Source organism: Triticum dicoccoides, chromosome 2A (genome assembly GCF_002162155.2).
Source record: "Triticum dicoccoides isolate Atlit2015 ecotype Zavitan chromosome 2A, WEW_v2.0, whole genome shotgun sequence".
NCBI classification, from domain to species: domain Eukaryota; kingdom Viridiplantae; phylum Streptophyta; class Magnoliopsida; order Poales; family Poaceae; genus Triticum; species Triticum dicoccoides.
This window is the reverse complement of record NC_041382.1, coordinates 586593135-586612507: the sequence shown is the minus strand read 5'-3', so window position 1 is coordinate 586612507 and position 19373 is coordinate 586593135. Positions and strand designations below refer to the sequence as shown.

Genomic DNA, 19373 nt, shown 5'->3' with positions numbered 1-19373 from the left:
CGCGCCGGTGCCCCGCTAGCGCCGCCGCCGCCCCGATCCGCTGCCCCGCTGCCGGATCTGCTCACCGCCGCTGCCGACTCGCCGGAGCCGCGCCGCCGCCCGCCGGACTCGAGGTAGCCGCCGGTTTTGTTTTAAAAATCGATCGGTTTTATTTCGTAAACCCTAGTTTCGGTTTTTTTATTGTTAGATCGGTTTTTTCTGTTCGGTTAAATAGCGGACGTTCGTCCGTACGTTTGTTTTAACGAACGGTGTTCACCCGTTAGTCACAGATAACGAACGTTCGTTCGTTAGCCTGTTCGTCAGTTTTTCTTTTTCTCTGATTTTTCGCGATTATTTTCGATCGCGATTTCTGATCCGATTTTCGTTTTAGTTTATCTTTTCCCTTGTTTATAGGAATCAGGCGATTCAAGCGCCTAGATCTTCGTCTCTAAGACCTCTTTCTGTTTAACCAACTTGGACAAGATTTTGGTATTGTAAAATTTGACTTTAGTCCAGATTAGCAATCGGACCTTGTTTCTTTCGCAATTTGTGTTTCGTTGCTCCGTTTGATTCGATTCTTTTTGCAAACCAGAGTTCTTAAATTGAACTTTCTGGTTAGTTCTTCTTATTTGAGTTTTACCCGTGCATCTTTGCTTGATTGCTTATGTATGCTATTGTTTGTGTGCGATAGAACACCCGTAGTGCGAAGCGTGCTACTACGAGTCTCTAGGTTTCACGGATCATGAGCAAGGCAAGTAACACTTTGATCATACCCTTTATTACCCAGTTTTTATGCATTAGTTCCGATCCTCAAACACTACATAATTAGGATGTGATTAACTATCACATCCCTAGTTCTGGTAATGCTTAGTGCTAGCATCTGGTGTTGCATCATGTTTAAATTTTAGTTAAACTTGAAATGGGGATGTTCAAACCCTAGCACCAAATGAAATGCAATTAGGATCAAATTAAAAATATTTTCAATGAACCCAAAATGCCCTTTGAAAATGTCCATGGTTTATGATAAAGGTGAAAACCTCTGCCAAAAATGATGAACATATTTCTAGGTCATTCCTGGATTTTTGAATTAACTCTTAATGTATTTGAATTGGAGCTATTAATTCCTATAAAATATTTGGTAGCTCCAAATATTCTGAAACTTGGTGAGGGCCTCTGGTTTAAATCAGATAGTGCCCATAAAAGTTTGCAGAATTTTATAAAGTGATTTGGTATTTAAACTAAGTCAAAACATACTGCAAAAAATAGAAAATAGAAAGATTTATAAAAGAGTAAGACAGAGAGAGAGATAGTACCTGGGCCTTACCTGAAGCCCAAGTGGCTGGCCCAACACACCTTCTCGGCTCCCTGTCGTCTTCCTCCCCGCGCAAATAGGCAGTGCGCGTGGCCGACGCACGCCGGCACGCGCCCGGCCACCTCCTGCTTCCCGCCGCTGCCCCGACGCGTCTGGACGACGCCACGCACCCCCCGACCTCTCTCTCCCTCACCGGTGGCCTCTCCCCTCCCCTGGACCTCTTCCCCTCACCCACACGAACGGGTTCGTCGCCGCCGCACGCCATAGCCACGGACACCGGACACCCCTTGATCCCTCTTTGTCTCCGGGAGCTACACCATCATCTCCTACGTCTCCCCAACGAAGGAAGCAAGCCCAGACGCCCGGAAGCATCGCCATCGAGCTCAACCCCGCCGCCTCTGCCCGGGGATCGCCAGTGTCGATCCGCCCCGTCCAAGCCGTCCCCGAGCCCACTAACCTACCCTACAGAATCACTGTGAGCCCCTGCGCCTCTTGTCGCTCTCCTTGTCGATGCCTTTGCCACCTAGCCGCGATACCGACCTTGGCGGATGCTCGCCGCCGCCATGGCTGTTGAGCCCCGCGCTCGTGAGCTTCCTCTACTTGCCCTCATGGCACCATAGTGCTCCTAGCGCCTCCAGGGAGCCGCCTAGCCACTCCGTTTGCCCGCCCGTGCACTGCAGCCCCGCGCCCGAACGCGCCTGTAGCTCTGGCCGCCGCGCTTGTTGCCGCTGCCATCGCTTCGCTCCACCTCCAGCCGCCTCGATGCCACCACCCGACGCGCCTCGTCGCGCTGCACCCGTAGGGACTAGCCGCACACGTTCTCATCGTCGGAGTCGCCTGGACGAGGAGCGCCGCCGCGTCCTGCTTAGCAACGGCGGTTAATCGCCGTTTAGGTGACGTGGGCATCATTAGTGGCTAATGACCCATTAATTAAACCCTCCAGTGACACAGACAGCTGGGCCCCACGCCTAATTAACACCAGGTTTATTTTCCATATTGTTTAGTTTATAACCCAGCAGGACCCATGCGTCGGAGTTGACTGTGCTGACGTGTTTGTTGACTGGACCCACCTGTCATTGACCCTAGGATGCACTGGGTCACTGACCAGTGGACCCCACTGGTCAGGTTTGACCCGGACCAGCCTTGTTGACTTGCTGACATCACCCTGACGCCAGGCTGACGCAGTAATTACTTTCTGGAATTTTGAAATAAATCAGAAATGATTTATTATTTTCAGAAAATACCCAAAACTTCTAAAAATCATATAAAATCAACCGTAGCTCAGAATGAAATAAGTTATATATGAAAAATGATCAGAAAAATCCAAAGAATCTGATTATGGAATTATCATGCATGTTTGAACAACTTATGCCTGCTGATCAGGTCAAATCAAATAAGTGCCATTTAAATAATCACATATGGAGTTGAATTTGAATGTTGTGTTCAAACCAACTTCATTTAATATGCTGCTAGTTGCATTAGTTCAATCAACAGCATATTGCCATGTCATGAGCATGCATCATATTGTTGCATTGCATTGATTGTGTTTCTTCCTTGTTTGCCGGTATTGTCCCCTCTCAGTAAACATGGTTCCGGCGATGAGTTCGATGACACGATGAAGAGCTATTACTATCTTCAGAAGTGCCAGGCAAGCAAAACCTCCTTGTTCATTCCGATACAATCCCACCCTCTCCCTCCTGCTCTCTTTTACTGCATTAGGACAACAACGATTCAACTGTTACATGCTGCGGTAGTAGAACCCCTTTCCTCTGCATGACCTGTCATTGCCACAGTAAATAGATGAAACCCACTAGCATGAGTAGGAGTTGTTTGAGCCCTGATGTGCCTACTCATTCATGCTTTTTTGTCATGCCTGCTATTGCTTAGAGTTGTGTCAGGTCTGATTCATCGGGGATGAATTGGAAAGTTGTGAACATGTCCTACTGTGTGTGAGCTAAGTGTGTTGAACATGATTTGGTAAAGGTACCGATGAGAGGCCATGTAGGAGTACATGGTGGGTTGTTTCATTGGAACCATCCTTAAGCACCGAGATCTGTATGTGTGATTCAAGAACCAGCTACTACCATGCATTGGGCTCGAAACCAATGGACCCTCTCGGCTTCTTAACCACCCTAGTCCTCTGTCCAGGAGTTGCAATTAGTTTCTGGTGTTTATAGGATATGTGTTGGCGACCGTGCGTAGCGCTGACCCTAGGGGTGGGCTATGATGCGGTAGATACACCGTGGTCGGGCATACCGGGCGCCCGTTTGGTGTCTTGGAACCCTATACACATCGTTCGGGGCCGTATGTGGAAACCTCGGCCGGTCTCCCTGTGGATGGAACCTGAATAGGCGATAAACCTGGACAAGAGACTTGAGTGTTTAGGTAGGCCGTGGCCGACACCCTCGTTGGGCTTTCGCTTGAAGGTTGCCGAGTACATGTCGTGTAAACGACGATAAGTGGTGAGAGCGTGTATGAAGAAGTACACCACTGCAGGGTTAACATCATCTATTCGAATAGCCGCGTCTGCGGTAAAGGACTACTTGGTTGCCTATACAGTTCATAGACAAGTGAAAGTGGATACTCTAAAACTCGCAAGATAAGCGTGAGTGCTATGGACGGCGTTCTCGTAGGGAGACGGGAGCGGATCCATGGTGGTGTATTGATTGGTGAATATGTGGACTCGTGTGCGCCACCTCAAAAGAGTTACTTGCAGTCGTAGTTCAGGATAGCCACCGAGGCAAAGCTGGCTTGCTGCAGTTAAACTCCACCACCCCCTTTATTGATACCGATGCATATGTATATAGTTTTGATGTAAGTCTTGTTGGGTACATTTGTACTCACGTTTGCCTATTTTATATTTTGTGGAGAGACGCCAGTCCCGCTAGTAGTTCTGCGTGGACTTCGACGTTTATCTTGATACCTCAGCTACGATCTTGTGCCCTCGGCAGGATCTGGTAGATAGTCAGGCTTCTCAGCCTTTTTCATTTGTAGAAGTCTGTACTCAGACATGTTAAGCTTCCGCATGTGCTTGTTGCTTGTATGCTCTGTATGTTGGGGTCATGAGACACATGTTTGTAATTTCTCGCTCCTCGGAGCCTAATGAATAAATACTTTGAGTCGTAGAGTATTGTTGTGATGCCATGTTGTATTTACACATATCGAGCATATTGTGTGTATGATTTGAAATGCTTGGTATGTGTGGGATCCGACAACCTAGTTGTTTATCCTTGGTAGCCTCTCTTATGGGGAAATGTAGTCTTGTGCTTCCATGAGCCATAGTAGTCCGCTACAGCCCGGTTCACTGGAGTCCTGCTAGCCCAGCACTACTGCTCCGGAACACTTGAGTGGCCGGCATGTGATTCACTTCATTCCTATGTCTGTACCTTCGGGGAAATGTCACGCGGTGACATCCGGAGTCCTGCCTAGCCTGCTACAGCCCGGTTCACCGGAGTCCTGTTAGCCCAGTGCTACAGCCCGGATTCGCACGCTGCTGACCGACATGCTCGATGTTGATTCATGTATGCCTGTCCCCGTAAGTTAGTGCCACTTTGGGTTCACGACTAGTCATGTCGGCCCGGGTTCTTTGTCATATGGATGCTAGCAACACTATCATATACATGAGCCAAAAGGCGCAAACGGTCCCGGGCCAGGTAAGGTGGCACCCGTGGGAATACCGTGCGTGAGGCCGCAAAGTGATATGATGTGTTACATGCTAGATCAGTGCGACTTACGATCGGGGTCCTGACATTAACTTGTGGGTTTGGGAAGTAGATGATGAGGCAGAACCTATTACCTGTTTTATTATCAAACCCTCGGGAGTTACCTCTACATTGCTTATATTGCCATGTTATGCTCGTAGACGTGGATTGGGTTTGAGTGTATCCATGACAGATGTGAGATTTTTAATAAATGGTTCAACTTAAGGTGGCAACTTTAATACACATCTGGGTGGATTGCTTGTTTGGGCACCTGGAGAATCCAGTGTTGTCCTAGGATATCCCGGAGTACCCGTGTGATCATCATACGGTCCGCCACCCAGGCTCAAAGGGATCTTAAGGTTATTCATGCTAGAACCTTCCGTGTGCAGCCACAAGCCATTATGGGCTCTGGCATAGTATGAGTAAGTTGTGTGACCTCTTTCAGTGGTGGGCTAGCAAATGTAGAGGGAAAGTAGGTGTAACTGTCCACCCAGAGTAAAGAGTAAATGCTTCTGAAAGACTATGTCTCGGTCATCCGTTTCTCAAACACCATGTAGTGCGAGAAATCCAACGGAGGAGATCAAGTCTTGTGGGGAAAAGTGCGCAAACCTCTGCAGAGTGTACAATCTAATCATGGTTAGTTGTGTCCCCGGTTATGGACATCTTGAGTATCTAGTACTTGGATTATCCTATGGTATCTCATCACTCTAAATTAATTTGTTGGGTTAATGAACTACTTTAATTGGGATTGAGTTGGAGGAACCTTCTCAATGATGTTTCAACTACCATGATAGTTAAAATAAACCTTATTCCTTTGTTGTAGGGAAAAATTGGCTTTTCGCAAAAACCTTATAACCATACAGCCTCCACCAGCCAAATATGCATATAGTGTGAGCATTATTTTTGTTCATTGCTCTACTGTGTTACATTGCCAGCATATTCCATGTGCTGACCCGTTTTCGGGCTGCAACATATCACGTTGCAGACTTTTCAAATGAGGAGTAAGGTTCGCTAGGTCATTGCCGTGCAGCTCAGCTATGTCGTTGGAGTTGATGGACTCACTTTATCTTCCAAGCCTTCCGCTGTTATCGTATTAGATGGCCTTAAACCATATTTATTGTAATAAGTTCTCTTTTGGAGACATCGATGTATTAAGTGTGTGATTGCTATTCTGTTATAAATCCTTCGAGTACTGTGTGTGTCAGCATTAGCGATCCAGGGATGACACTGAAGCACAGAGACTTGACCGTTTGAGGTCGGGTCACTACACTATATGATCCTAGCGTGCGGATTCAAAAATACAAAGGCACGACTGTAGATCAATTGAGATATTCTCAAGTGATTGGTTCGCTCATTTACCTAGCTTGTGCTACTCGGCCTAACATATCATTTGTTGTGTGCAAACAAAGCCTGTTTGTTTCTAATCCGGGAGTTGTGCACCGGCATGCAGTTGAGTGAGCCATGCATTATTTGCAAGGTACTGTGAACTATGGAATTCACCGTTCTGGGTACCCGGCGGTACTTGAGGGGTATAGTGATTCAAAATGGATATCTGATGCTAATGAGATGAAAGCCACAAGTCGATATGTGTTTACACTTGGTGGTGGCACTATTTCTTGGAAGTCTTCCAAGCACACGATCTTAATAAGATCGGCTATGGAAGTAGAACTCACAACATTAGACACATCATGCGTCGAAGCAGAATGGCTTCGAGAGCTTTTGATGGATATGCCAGTCCCGACTATCCTTATGAACTATGATAATCAAACAATGATTATCAAGGCTAAAAGTTCAAAGGACAACATGCAATCCATGAAGCACATAACAAGAAGATTAAAATCCGTCAGACATTGTAGAAACTCTAGAGTAATAGTGCTGGATTATATCCAAACTATTAAGAATCTAATGTATCCCTTCACGGAAGGGCTATCACGGATTGTTATAGAAAATGCACCGAGGTAGATGGGCATGAGACCCACGTGAGTTGCCATGGGGGCAACCCAACCTATGTGATTAGAGATCCCGTGAATTAGGACCTGGGAAAACAATCCAACGGTCAATTGAGGAGAGTATCATTATAAACTCTCTCCACTGGAGATGCAATACTCTCGTAATCTGTAAGGCAGGTTGACTTTTGTCTTAATGTGTTCCAAAGCTTGTATAAGAAATATACTATCCTATAGAGCGATCTTTGGAGGAACACACCTATGTCTATGAGACCCGTCCCCGTCTTCCTCCTCCTCTACTTGGATTATTTCCCCTGCATCGACACCATGGTCGACAACGCCACCGCCAAGAAGAAGGAGACGGACGACACGGAGGCTGCTGCTGCTGATAACCCACTAGTATAGGGGATCGCAATAGTTTTCGAGGGTAGAGTATTCAACCCAAATTTATAGATTCGACACAAGGGGAGCCAAAGAATATTTGAAGGTATTAGCAGCCGAGTTGTCAATTCAACCACACCTAGAGATTAATTATCTGCAGTAAAGTGATCAGTAGCAAAGTAGTTTGATAGTTTTGATAGTAGTGAAAGCAGCAATAGTAACAGTAACAGTGATAGCGGTAATTTTGTAGCAAGTGTAACAGCGATGATAGCAGTAGTAACTTAGCAGAAACAATATGGAAAAGTTTGTAGGCATTGGATCGATGACTTTTTGGATGATATTCATCATGTGATAGTTATAACCTAGGGCTATTCGGTACTAGCTCCAGTTCATCAATATAATGTAGGCATGTATTCCGTAAATAGTCATACGTGCTGTATTAAAAGAACTTGCATGCCATCTTTTGTCCTACCCTCCCGTGGCAGCGGGGTCCATATTGGAAACTAAGGGATATTAAGGCTTCCTTTTAATAGAGAACTGGAATAAAGCATTAACACATAGTGAATACATGAACTCCTCAAACTACGATCATCACCGGAAGAAGTCCCGGTTATTGTCACTCCGGGGTTACCGGATCATAACACGTAGTAGGTGACTATAACTTGCAAGATCGGATCTAGAACATGGATATAATGGTGATAACATAAATGGTTCAGATCTGAAATCATGGCACCCGGACCCAAAGTGACAAGCATTAAGCATGGCAAAGTCATAGCAACATCAATCTAAGAACAGAGTGGATACTAGGGATCAAGCCCTAACAAAACTAACTCGATTACATGATGAATCTCATCCAACTCCTCACCGACCAGCGATCCTACAAAGGAATTAGTCACTCCCGGTGGGGAGCATCATGGAATTGGCGATTGAGAATGGTTGGTGATGACGAAGAACGAAGATCCCCCTCTCCGGAGCCCTAAACGGACTCCAGATGTGCCCTCCCGAGGAAGAACAGGGCTTGGCGGTGGCTCCGTCTCGTGGAACGCAATAATTCTTTCTCCCTGATTTTTTTCTCCAAAAATAGGAATTTACAGCATTGGTTTCAGGGTCAGCGGGGCCACCATGTGGGGACAACCCACCTGGGCGCGCCAGGAGAGGGGGGCGCCCTAGTGGGTTGTGCCCACCCAGGTGCCCCTCTCCGTCAGGTCTTGGCTCCAGAAATTCTTATATTATTGATATAAAAAATCCTCGCAAAGTTTCGTTCCATTTTGAAAACTTTTATTTCTGCACAAAAACAACACCATGGTAGTTCTGCTGAAAACAACGTCAATCCGGGGTTAGTTTCATTTAAATCATGCAAATTAGAGTCCAAAACAAGAGGAAAATCGTTAGGAAAAGTAGATACATTGGAGACGTATCAGCTGCCGCCGCTACGTTGGCCTAGTCAGCCGAAGGGTATGATCTGTTTATCCCTCATTTAGGCATTCATGTGCTAGCCATATATGTTGTATTCATGGATGTTTCAGTTCTATGTACTATACATGCTCACATGCTTAGGTATCGGTATGAGTTGCATACCGTGATAGCCATGCTTACTATTACTAATGGATTAGTCTAATTGAAAAAGTTCTGATATTTCTAACAGAGAAGAGCCCGAATTTCTCCAGAGGCCAGGCGAGGATGTCATCCATGACGTGTGGAGAGTTTTTTTAACACAGTACGAACACAAGCGCTCGTATATACACGTATACACTCACCCGTACAAACGTAGGAACCTGATCCTCTAACATTGAGAAGGAAAGTCACGGTGCTATAGTATTAGCCTAGTGTAAAATGAAGAAGGAAAGTTAGGGACTGTTAGTAGGTAGTTAGTATGTTGTTTACTGTTGGTATTTACTATAGATATAAATAATATAAAATTATTTTATTTTACCATCTATTTGTTTGTATGTAATTACTATAGATGTACACAGTAGATCATTAATTTGCAAAATAATTGAAGTCATTTTAGCCATAATCATATGGATAGAAAAGAAGGAAAGTTAGAGAATTTGAGAATTGTAGCTTCTCTAACTTTCCTTCTCAATGTTAGAGGATCCGGTTCCATAAACGCACACACGCACACCCTACCGCTATGAGTACCTTCAATTGACTGAGCCGGCATATCATCTTAAGATTTTACAAACTCACCGTAGACGCCTTGTAGTCGATGAAAACGTCTCCTTCCACTGAACGCGCATCACTGGAAATTCTGAAATAAATCCAGAATAAAAACGAGCATCGAGACTTGAACCCTGATGAGCTGGGAATACCACTGTCTTCCTAACCATCCAACGAGAGCTCTTATGCTCGTGACACCATCCATAGTCTTAATCAGATGCAACGAAAGCAAGCATCATCGGAAGGTGTGAGAAAACTAGGCGCGAACACGATGGGCCAGATTTGAAAATAATTTGTTTGAGGGGTCGAAGAGCGAATTAAGTTCCACAGATGGTCATCCAAAACAAATACAATAAGGGCGTGTTTGGTTACATTGCCAATCGAGCCTGGCTCGACGAGCCTGGCTCTAGTGAGCCGGTTTGAGGGGATGCAGGTAAAAAGACCCCCGATGCACATAGTTTGGTTGCCTGCATGTACCTTAGTTGCATGAGACAACTATTTTTGACCCGGCGTTTGGTTGCCCGCATTGCATTAGGCGCACATATAACATGGTGTTTGGTTGCAACCTGCATAAGGTGTTGTTATCACTTCTAATTAGCGGTGAGCTTACCACACACAATCTAGTGCCAGCTAGTTAAACAAATGACAGTTCATCCTAACTACTATCAAATGACAGAACAAATTATTAAGAGCCATTGGCTAAATAGGAGACAGTTCATCGGTGTTGCTGCCACCAGATCTTCCTCTTCATCTTCCTCTTCTTCTACTTCTGCTTCTGCTTCTGCTTCTGCTGCTTCTTCCTCTTCTTCAGATCCTGCACTGACCTCTGTTAAGCCACATTGCCTCTGCCCACTTCAACCTTTTGTTCTTCCAAGCGTCATTGTCAAATGCCTCCACACCATGGCCGGAGCTAACAACATCGTCAGGCTCGACCTCTTCCTCCTCAGGCACGTGTTCATCAAAGCCCCACTGGAGGATCCAGTTATGCGGAATGCAACAAGCAAGAACAAGCTTAACCTGAGTGGAGTATGGGTGGAATGGCTTCTGATCCAGGATCTTAAACCTATTCTTCAAAGATCTAAATGCCTTCTCAACAGTTACTCTAAGGCTGGAGTGTCTGAGATTAAAAAACTCCTGTGGAGTCCTAAGATGGTTCCTACCAGAGAACTCGTTGAGATGGTACCTGGTTTTCCTGAAGGGTGGAAGAACACCCGGCCGATATGCATAGGCAGCATCTCCAAGGTAGAACTTGTCATCGGGGATGTTGATCCCATCAGGTCGACTCATGCTGTCAGTGAGAATGTTAGCATCATGCGCTGACCCCTTCCAGCCAGCCAGCACATATGTGAACTTCAGATCAAAGTCAACAGTAGCAAGCACATTCTGGCTTGTGTAGTGCTTCCTTCCCCTATATGCTACAGACTGTGACCTAGGAACTCTGGCAGTGACATGAGTACCATCTATTGCCCCAATGCAATCCTGAAAATGGCATCACAAGTCTGTGTTAGTGCTCAACTTGAACAATACAAGCATATCAAGCCATGAAAAGTGTATATTGTCTCAATGCTCACCTTGAAGTATGGATACCATCTTGGGCTTCCGCGAATCTTGGGTGGAGTCCGGCCAGATGGTCTCATGATCATCTCTCCTCTAAGCGCCCCAATAGCAAAAAGCACCTGCTTGAAGTACCTAGAAATGGTCTCCATTGATCTCCTGAACGTGTTGTGAATGACCATGAACCTATGGTTATGGCCAACAACATGGAGGAACATGGCCACTTGCTCTTCCAAAGTGGTGTTGATGTTATCTTGTAGCAGCCCCCCTGCTTCTGAAGGTCTCGACAAGTCTGGCAAATGGTTCTTTTTTCATTCAAGGCATCCACAGAGCCTCGACGTCATTGCAGTTGTAGATGTAGTTCAGATTTTGAATCCTCTCCTGTTCTCGGATAAACATTGGACCATAGCAGATCGAAGGTCTCCCAAAACAACGAACAACTCTCTGGTGCATGAACATGACCCATGCCTGAATCACACTTATCAGTGGTGCTGCCTGAATTATCAGCCTCATCCGTGCGTGAGAAATCGGTCATATAACTTGCCTAATGGTCTAACTACCGACCTAACAAAGGGAGGAAGGGGTGCTGCTTACCGGCATCGGAGACGAGGACAGTGTAGGAGGAGCCATGGCACAGACAAGGTCGACCAGACGGTGGCCAACAACAAAGGGAGCACCAGATCCGCCGCAAACGCCTCCGCCTCTTCCGCCGTCGCCGCCTCTAGCGCAGATCTGAAATCGCAGCCGCAGCCAGTGGTGAGGCAGTAGGGAAGAAAGTGGCTATGGGTGAGCGAGTGGAAATGGGGGCAAGGCTAGATTTGGCGCCGGGACGGCGCATCAGATTTCCCATCTCCCGCCATCCCCCCTCGCTCCAGAAACTGCCGATCCGAACGTTTCCAGCGAGGCAGGCTCTAGGCTATTCGATGCAGGCCCAACAATGAAACCAGACAACCAAACATGCCTCTTCCTTCCCGCACGGGTCTGATTGGGTTGTATGCGGACACACAGGGGCTGTTTGGTTGCAGACTAGTGGCGCCACATTTGTTTAGCCGCACTTGCGACGCGCCACAAAGTTTGGTGTTGAAAACGAACGCCGCAGAGTGTGGCGAGAAATCAACTCCAAAAAACACTACATGTCTGTGGCGAACCTAACTTTAGGAGGCAACCAAACAGCAGCCTAGGGAGCTGTGGCGTGTACTGTACTCCGTCCTACGTGGCCGTGTACTGTACTCGCCATGCCTGCCGCATGTGTCCCTTTAAATGCATGCAGGAGCAGGCGCAGAAGCAGGGGCAGGAGCTGCTGGAAAAGCGTAGCGAGGCGTCCGTTTGTTCGTTTGTGCGTGCTGGTCAAAGAATGGCACGACTCTCCGTGCGCGACGGCCTTCTCGTCGACAGCGCGTGTCCCCTTCACCCTTGGTTAGCGGTAATGAAAATGCACTCAGACAGACAAGCACGCCAAACGACGTGCTCACAAATGAGTACTTGGTCGTCCAACCAAAGCAGAGCTTCTGTGCTTGAGGTTGTCTGCGATTCCATGCAATCTTCAGGAGGCACGTTAGACTATCCAAGTCCAACCATGAGTGCATGACTGTCTACCGCTGGTTTGGCCAGAGAAAACAAGGTTATCTCGAACGTTAATCGGAGAGCTGTGATAACTTGATCGTGAGAAAGAAGAACGTTAATCGGAGAGGTGGAACATGGTGATGTCAAACTAGGCAGCACTCCAGTAATTAACCTACAGTAACTAATAGTTGAGGAGGTTGCCGCTGATGATGTTGTCACTGTTGCAGGGGAAGCAGCCGCAGGACGCATTGCTCCCGGTCCCGGAGAGGTGGTGGCTGATCGTCTTCACCCGCCGGGCCTGGTGCTCCGTGGTGGCGCGCCGGAGCTGCTGCAGGTGCTGCGCCTGCGCCGCCGCGCGCCACTCCTCGCCGCGCCTGTGCACGCTCGTCATCCTCTTCATCAGCTTCTCCTCCAGGTTCGATCGCATCTTCTGAATCTTCACCTGACCAACACACATCGTCAAAAAAACGTGAGGGGTTCTGATCTGACACGGAGAAGAACATGTTCGCATTAAGTATCATTATCAATGCATCAGGGGGAAATGTTTGAAAATTCCTTTTGAATTCTATGTCTGCGATAATGATATGTTACTGACAGCACGGAGTACAGTACACCGTGCATTTGCATCGGTTGTAGTAATGTAGTACTACCACAACATCATTAGGATACAGGTCCTCATCTTAGATTAGGGTTAAACGACATTGTTTGGCTCTCCGACCGAAGATATTCACATGGCTACCATGACTGAGAATGGTAGCCCAGCTCAGCAGCAAAACCGGTTAAAGAATTGCAGTGAGCTGGAATGGTTAACAAGGATTGAGGGGATAACATCGAACAATGAATACATCAATGCTTCCACCCTTCTAATTTCATGCTGTTAAATTTGTCGTCTGAACTTCTGAATGCAGTTTATGATGGTGCCTAAAAGAGTTGCAATATGCATTATGCACAAGATGAGATTTCATTCTCACCTCTAGCTTTCTGGATTGTGCTTCAGCTTTGGCACTCTCCAGGTTAATCCAGGCCTGAATCTTTGCCTCTTCCCTCTGATACCTAATAACCAAATAAAGCACAACCAAATTACTACAAATCCTCACAAGCTACAAGATGCAAAATGCACACACCTTATGCAACTCTTGGCTCTCTCATCGTCTTCCCACCGGCACTCGGTGACGGCGGCAACCCGCTTATCGCAGGCTCTGCCGCCGTCGCCGGCGCTGGCCTCGAAGTGCCTGAGGCTCTTGGACACCTCCTCTTCCTCCTCCTCCTTGGAGCTCCAGTTGACGAGCATGGAATCGAACTGCGCGCCCAGGTCCAGCTTGGCGAAATGGCAGTCCGTCAGCTCCGAGATGTCCATGCCACTGCCGCTGTTGTACGGCACAAGGGGCCCCGACCGGCCCGTCGGCGTGTTGTGCCTTGCCGGGGAGGTGCTTTTGACCGGCGTGTGGCACCGTGAGGTCGGGGAGCTCCCCAGGGGCGTCATCTCCGTGCCGACGTCCCTCCGGTGGAAGTCATCATCTCCGCAGGTCACCGCCGCAGCGCCATTCTTGGCCGGCTCGCAGTAGGAGCTCCGGAACACGAAGCTCTCTTTGGACGGCTCCACGTTGTCGGTGTACTTGTCTGTAAAGCAGAGCATTTCTTGAAGAAGAATAAACACTGAAATTTCTGGTTAAATCCAAAACAAGAGTTGGTGCTCACCTTTGAGGAGCACCTCTGCAGGTAGTGTGTACAAAGCAAGCGCATTGGCGTCTAGTGAGGTCCTCCTCGCCGTTGCCGGCACCGGTCCTCCGATGTGGTGCTGCTTGGAGGCCGCCTTGCCATGGTGATGGCCGCGGTGGTCGGACGACTGCGTCAGCCACTTCTCCGCGTCCTCCCACTTGGAAGGTACTGACCTCCTCGAGGAGACGAGCTGGGGGTGGGCCGGGCTCGAGGAGGATGAGGTGAGGAACAGCAACGGCCGCCCCGGTGTCCCGGGGACCTGCTGCTCCAGTGATCTCCGCCCCCGAGCCAACGACGTGGAGGAAGAGGAGGAGGAAGTGGTGGACGCCTCGTGGTGGTAGCCGTGGCCATTGCTGCTGTTGCTCCTGGCCATGGCCGCCATGGGGAAGGAGGACCTCACAAACTCTGAGGTCTCCTCTAGGTGGAGGCGCGGAGTGGGTCACTGGATGTGGGCTCAAATGGGTGGCTGCTTCCTCCTCCTCCAGCCGCTGTTTGTTTGGTGACTTGGTGTGCTTCTGTTCTGTGAGCTGAGCTCCGCACGGAGCTTCAACTGCTTCAGACGAGTAGCGTCTGTGAGCCTGAGGTAGTACAGCGTCTACCCCTAGCGGAGCTTTTTAATACGTCTGGGCCTTTTTTTTTTCTAATCTTACTGATGATCATTATTATAGTAATACTAGACCATTCATTTACTACAAACAGGAGGTCCGTGATCTGATTCAATTTAAAAATCCCTTTACTTGTATTTCAAGTGTTGAAGACAATTCATTTGCAAGTCTGAATGTTCAGTGTAAGTCGGATATACTCTTGATCCTTCATTACTCTTGCACTCTTGCTGCTGCTTCACGCATGCCTACCGGGGTTCTGGCAGGCTGCTTGCATTATTACCAGCCCGCTGCCTACTTTTACTGTACTCCTATTTGTTGGGTAGTGCAAGGCCAACTCCAACCATAGACCTCGGTTTTGTTCGGATTTTGTTATTTAGGTCAGTAAAATGGATACGCGCATCCGCAAGCGGTCATCTTGCCGTTGGTGTGTCCAACAAACCGTCGTATCTCAAATTTTGTCCCTTTTTGGACTTTCAAAATTAGACCCGAATTTTGAGTAAATAGAAATTACAAATAATTTAAAATGATATATATATATATATATATATATATATATATATATATATATATGTTACAATAACGTCCACAAAAGTCTCAAGGCCGCATATTCAAACTAAACTTAAAATTCAAATGACATAAAAAACACTAGATAAACGGTCGACGCCGCCATCGTCGTCGCCGTCTTCAGTAGCTGCCGTCAGCCTCCTTGTCGTCCTTGGTGAGGTCGATGTAGGGTAGCAACTGCCACACGTAGGCACACGGCACCTGCGCCTGCTGCCAGGCGGGAGGCGCCTGCACCACCTTCGGCCATTGTGGTGACCATGCCTCGGTGCCCACCCACGAGGATGGCACGAAGACATACTCTGGCATGCACGGTATAGTCTATGTCCACGACCACGACTAGCGCACCATTGCCGGGTTGGAGGCCGCGTCATTGGGCTCCTATGGCACTTCCTCCTTCACGTCTTCCATGGCCTCCTCCTTGACCACGACGTCTAGCACCGGGATGGCGACGTCGCCAGCCGCGGAGAGGGCCATCATCTCTTCGAGGCTCTCCCATTGGGCCTCGTCGTGGGTACAGATGGAATCATCCATCACTCGCCTCATGAGCTCTGTCTCCTCCTCGGCGATTATCGGCGGGGTTGGTGACGGGGATGGCGAGGGGGAGGGTGTGGGCGTAAGGCCACGTGGCAGGCGCGGGCTAAGAGAGCGCGCCCGTGGTGGGCTCTGAGAATGACCGGCAAAGTACAACTGCCGATGCAGATCGTGCTCATCCCAGAACCACCTGTCTCACAGAGATGAGTCTACGGCGTACCTAACGTCGATGCCGAGGTAGGCCAGCAAGCGGCCCCAACGGCGGTAGATATCCACGTGGCGAGCGCGACCACTCAACGGGATCGGAGGAACATGCATGCGATTAACGCTCCACACGTCTCGGTCGCATTTTCTATCATTCACTTATGGTACACAACCTCCATCAAGTGAACAACCACACTGGGTCATATTATCGGGAAGGTAGGCCGCACCAACCTTCAATTTTAATATATATTTTGAGAAATTCATATTTAATTATTTTGTATGTACAGTTTGCCCTTTCCCAAGAATCATGGGCTCTTATATTCGGCCTAAATCACTGTGCCACTGTATCACGTACTACCTCCGTCCGGGTTTTTACTCCACATTGTATTTTTTATTATTAAAGCTTGACCACATATTTAACTAGCAAACTGCTAATACATGCCAACAAAAAATAAATATTATTGGATTCATATTTTTATGTAGTTATATAATAGTTTTTAATCAAAGTTTGGCAACATAATTAACTAGTGGCAAAATTCAGAACGAACTCATAAATAATATGTTTATACAACTCAATGATTGAAAGATCGTAACCAACATTTAGTTCATAGCTTGACAAATAAACTTTACAGGGGTGCTCAAGACAAAGTTGTGAGAAGGCTTAGAAATCAATACGAAACTTTTGCCCTTGGTACTAACATCGATGCTTCTCCGAGGAAACATTTGGTTCATAGCGAAAGAAAATTTTGCACCAAGGTGAAAGCCGGCTGCATCTCCAACGCAACCAGGGTGCATTGATGAATGATATCGGCGTCTTCGTGGCTACCAGCAAAGAGCACTGATGGAAGACGGCACCATTTTCATCCAACATCAACCAGCTTCACCGGCCGATGCAACCATGAGCATCGATAGGTCATCATGGTGATGCATCATCGATTTGGCATCAAGTTTGGGTGAGGTTCCACTGAAGTAAGATAAATCCTCGTTGTTGTCTGTTTCTTCCTGGTCATCAAGCTCGAGAAAGGTAAACCACGTGGCAGAGGACAATGAGGAAGAGCAACACTGCCCGTCCAATTGTGTGCAATTCCACTAAAATTGAGGAAGACATGACCTGGTATGGAGATATGCATTCCTGTTTGCAAAAATATATAAAAGGGATATTTAAGTAGCGTCGTTACTTTGTTTTGGCAGTGGTACAAGATTAACAGCGGCATCTCACATCAATAAGAATTAATGAAATGTACAACCACAATTAGAAGCATCGTGATTATCTTCATGGGGACTAAAGCAGGACAAAAGCATTTCTTAAAACAGTGTCATTGGCTCAATTTATCAACAACACTAGATTAACAACAGGATTACTTAAAAGGGACATTACTTTAACATGGGCATTGCTTCATTTTACTGTTTATCTATTGTCATGAGAAAGCGCTATTGTTTCATATGTTAATCTAAGGTCACTAATAAATTGAGGCACCGTTTCGCCATCGTTAGAACCAGTGACAAAATGAAGTAATAAACAGTTCAAGTAGAGTTGTTGTCTTTGCTATCATATCATTTCCCATGAGGATAATGAAAATGCATCTCTTTATGAGTATATATTTGATCAATTAGTCCCATTGTTAATGTAGTGGCATGTTTTAAATATTTCGACAAATAGGGATGCTTATTTTTAGTTGAACTACACAAGAAAACAGTGGAATGACTCGAGCAGTTTCTCTGCCGCCTCTCTCAAGGACTTCAAAAGGTTTCAACGAATTTCCTTCATGGTAAGATACCGGGGCCTGAAAATGAACTTGGTCTCACATAATCTTGCTAACAAAGGTCAGTACCGGCCTTCATCCACATGATCGTGATTTGTCATGTTGTGTTACTTATATTGTGGTATTGTTTTGAATAAATATTCAATTTAAGCTACTATATTGCTATCTGTCCCGTTAAGACAATGAAGATGCTTCTATTTGTGAGCGTATGTTTCATCAACTAGTACCACTATTTTTCTAATCACTTTTTCTGTATTTATGCAAACAAGGATGCTCAGCTTGATTTCAGTGGAACTGCACAAAATGTTAAGATGGTTCGTGTCCTCCATAATACTTCATCATGCATAATACATCGAATGATTCTCAAATCATTCATTGCCACCTTGAGCCACCAAACTAGCTACATCACTACTAAAGGATGCTGCTAACGCGACACTACGATCAGAGGCCCTTTGACGAAAGTGTGTGTGATGCATTAATCACAAACGTGATGTAAAAAACCCATCAAAAAGATGCAAAATATTTGCGATGGCGGAGACATCGAACATGGTTGAGATTTTAGTTGTGTGTGCGATGCGGGGCATACGGTTGATCCATACGAACTGTTTGCAATGAGACAGAACAATAGAAACGGGCAGCCATATCAAGGTGTGTGAGATATACGGCATATAGTTCACTTGGATCGACTGTTTGTGATTAGCAAACACAATAGAAACCGTCAGCCAGATCAAAGTGTGTGTGATATACGGCATACGGTTCACTCGGATGAACTATTTTTGATTAGGGAACATAACAGAAATGGTTCAACTTAATAAGATGTGTGTGATATGCGGCATACAGTTCACATAGATGAACTATTTGCGATGAGCCAAAAGAACACAAACGATCCATGTAAACAAGATGTGTGTGATATGCGATAAACAACCCAATATGTGTTCACACCTAGCACCGAGCTATAAAAACTACCCACTCGAAAATTACTTCACAGTTCCTCTCCTCACCACCCACATAACTGGTCTTTCCTATCAAGTCGTTCCACCATGACCGATAGGAGGAGTTTCGGGTGGACATATAACCAGGGAGCAAAGACCAAGGCCGCGGAAGCACTAGAGATGTCCCGCCGCTACGCGGCAACCGAGAAGAGATGTCCCAGCGTGTCGTGGAACCCTCGAACGAGCTCTCACCAGCACACGAGCTAGCATTGCTGAAGTCATTGGCCAACGACGACGACATTCTCGCTGGCCTCATAAGCAGCAGGAGTTGTTTAATGGCTTGATGAAGCTGCTCGAGATCAGCGATGCCTCGGTTGAGAAGGCGACCGGCCTCGTCGAGCAACTCATGGGTGAGAATGCGAAGCTCCTCAAGGCGCTCGCCGAGAAGGAGGAGGAGCG

At 46.8% G+C, this 19373-nt stretch overlaps 1 protein-coding gene across 1 annotated transcript; it reads right to left on the bottom strand.

Moving 5' to 3' along the window:
* Nucleotides 1-12663: 12663 nt before the first annotated feature.
* On the bottom strand, nucleotides 12664-14886 carry LOC119355532. Its single transcript, XM_037622351.1, has 4 exons — nucleotides 14295-14886; nucleotides 13721-14216; nucleotides 13568-13649; nucleotides 12664-13038 (listed from the first exon to the last, which is right to left on the bottom strand). Exons 1-4 carry the CDS (start codon nucleotides 14695-14697, stop codon nucleotides 12778-12780), a joined length of 1242 nt encoding a protein of 413 aa, XP_037478248.1. The 5' UTR covers nucleotides 14698-14886; the 3' UTR covers nucleotides 12664-12777.
* Nucleotides 14887-19373: the final 4487 nt, after the last annotated feature.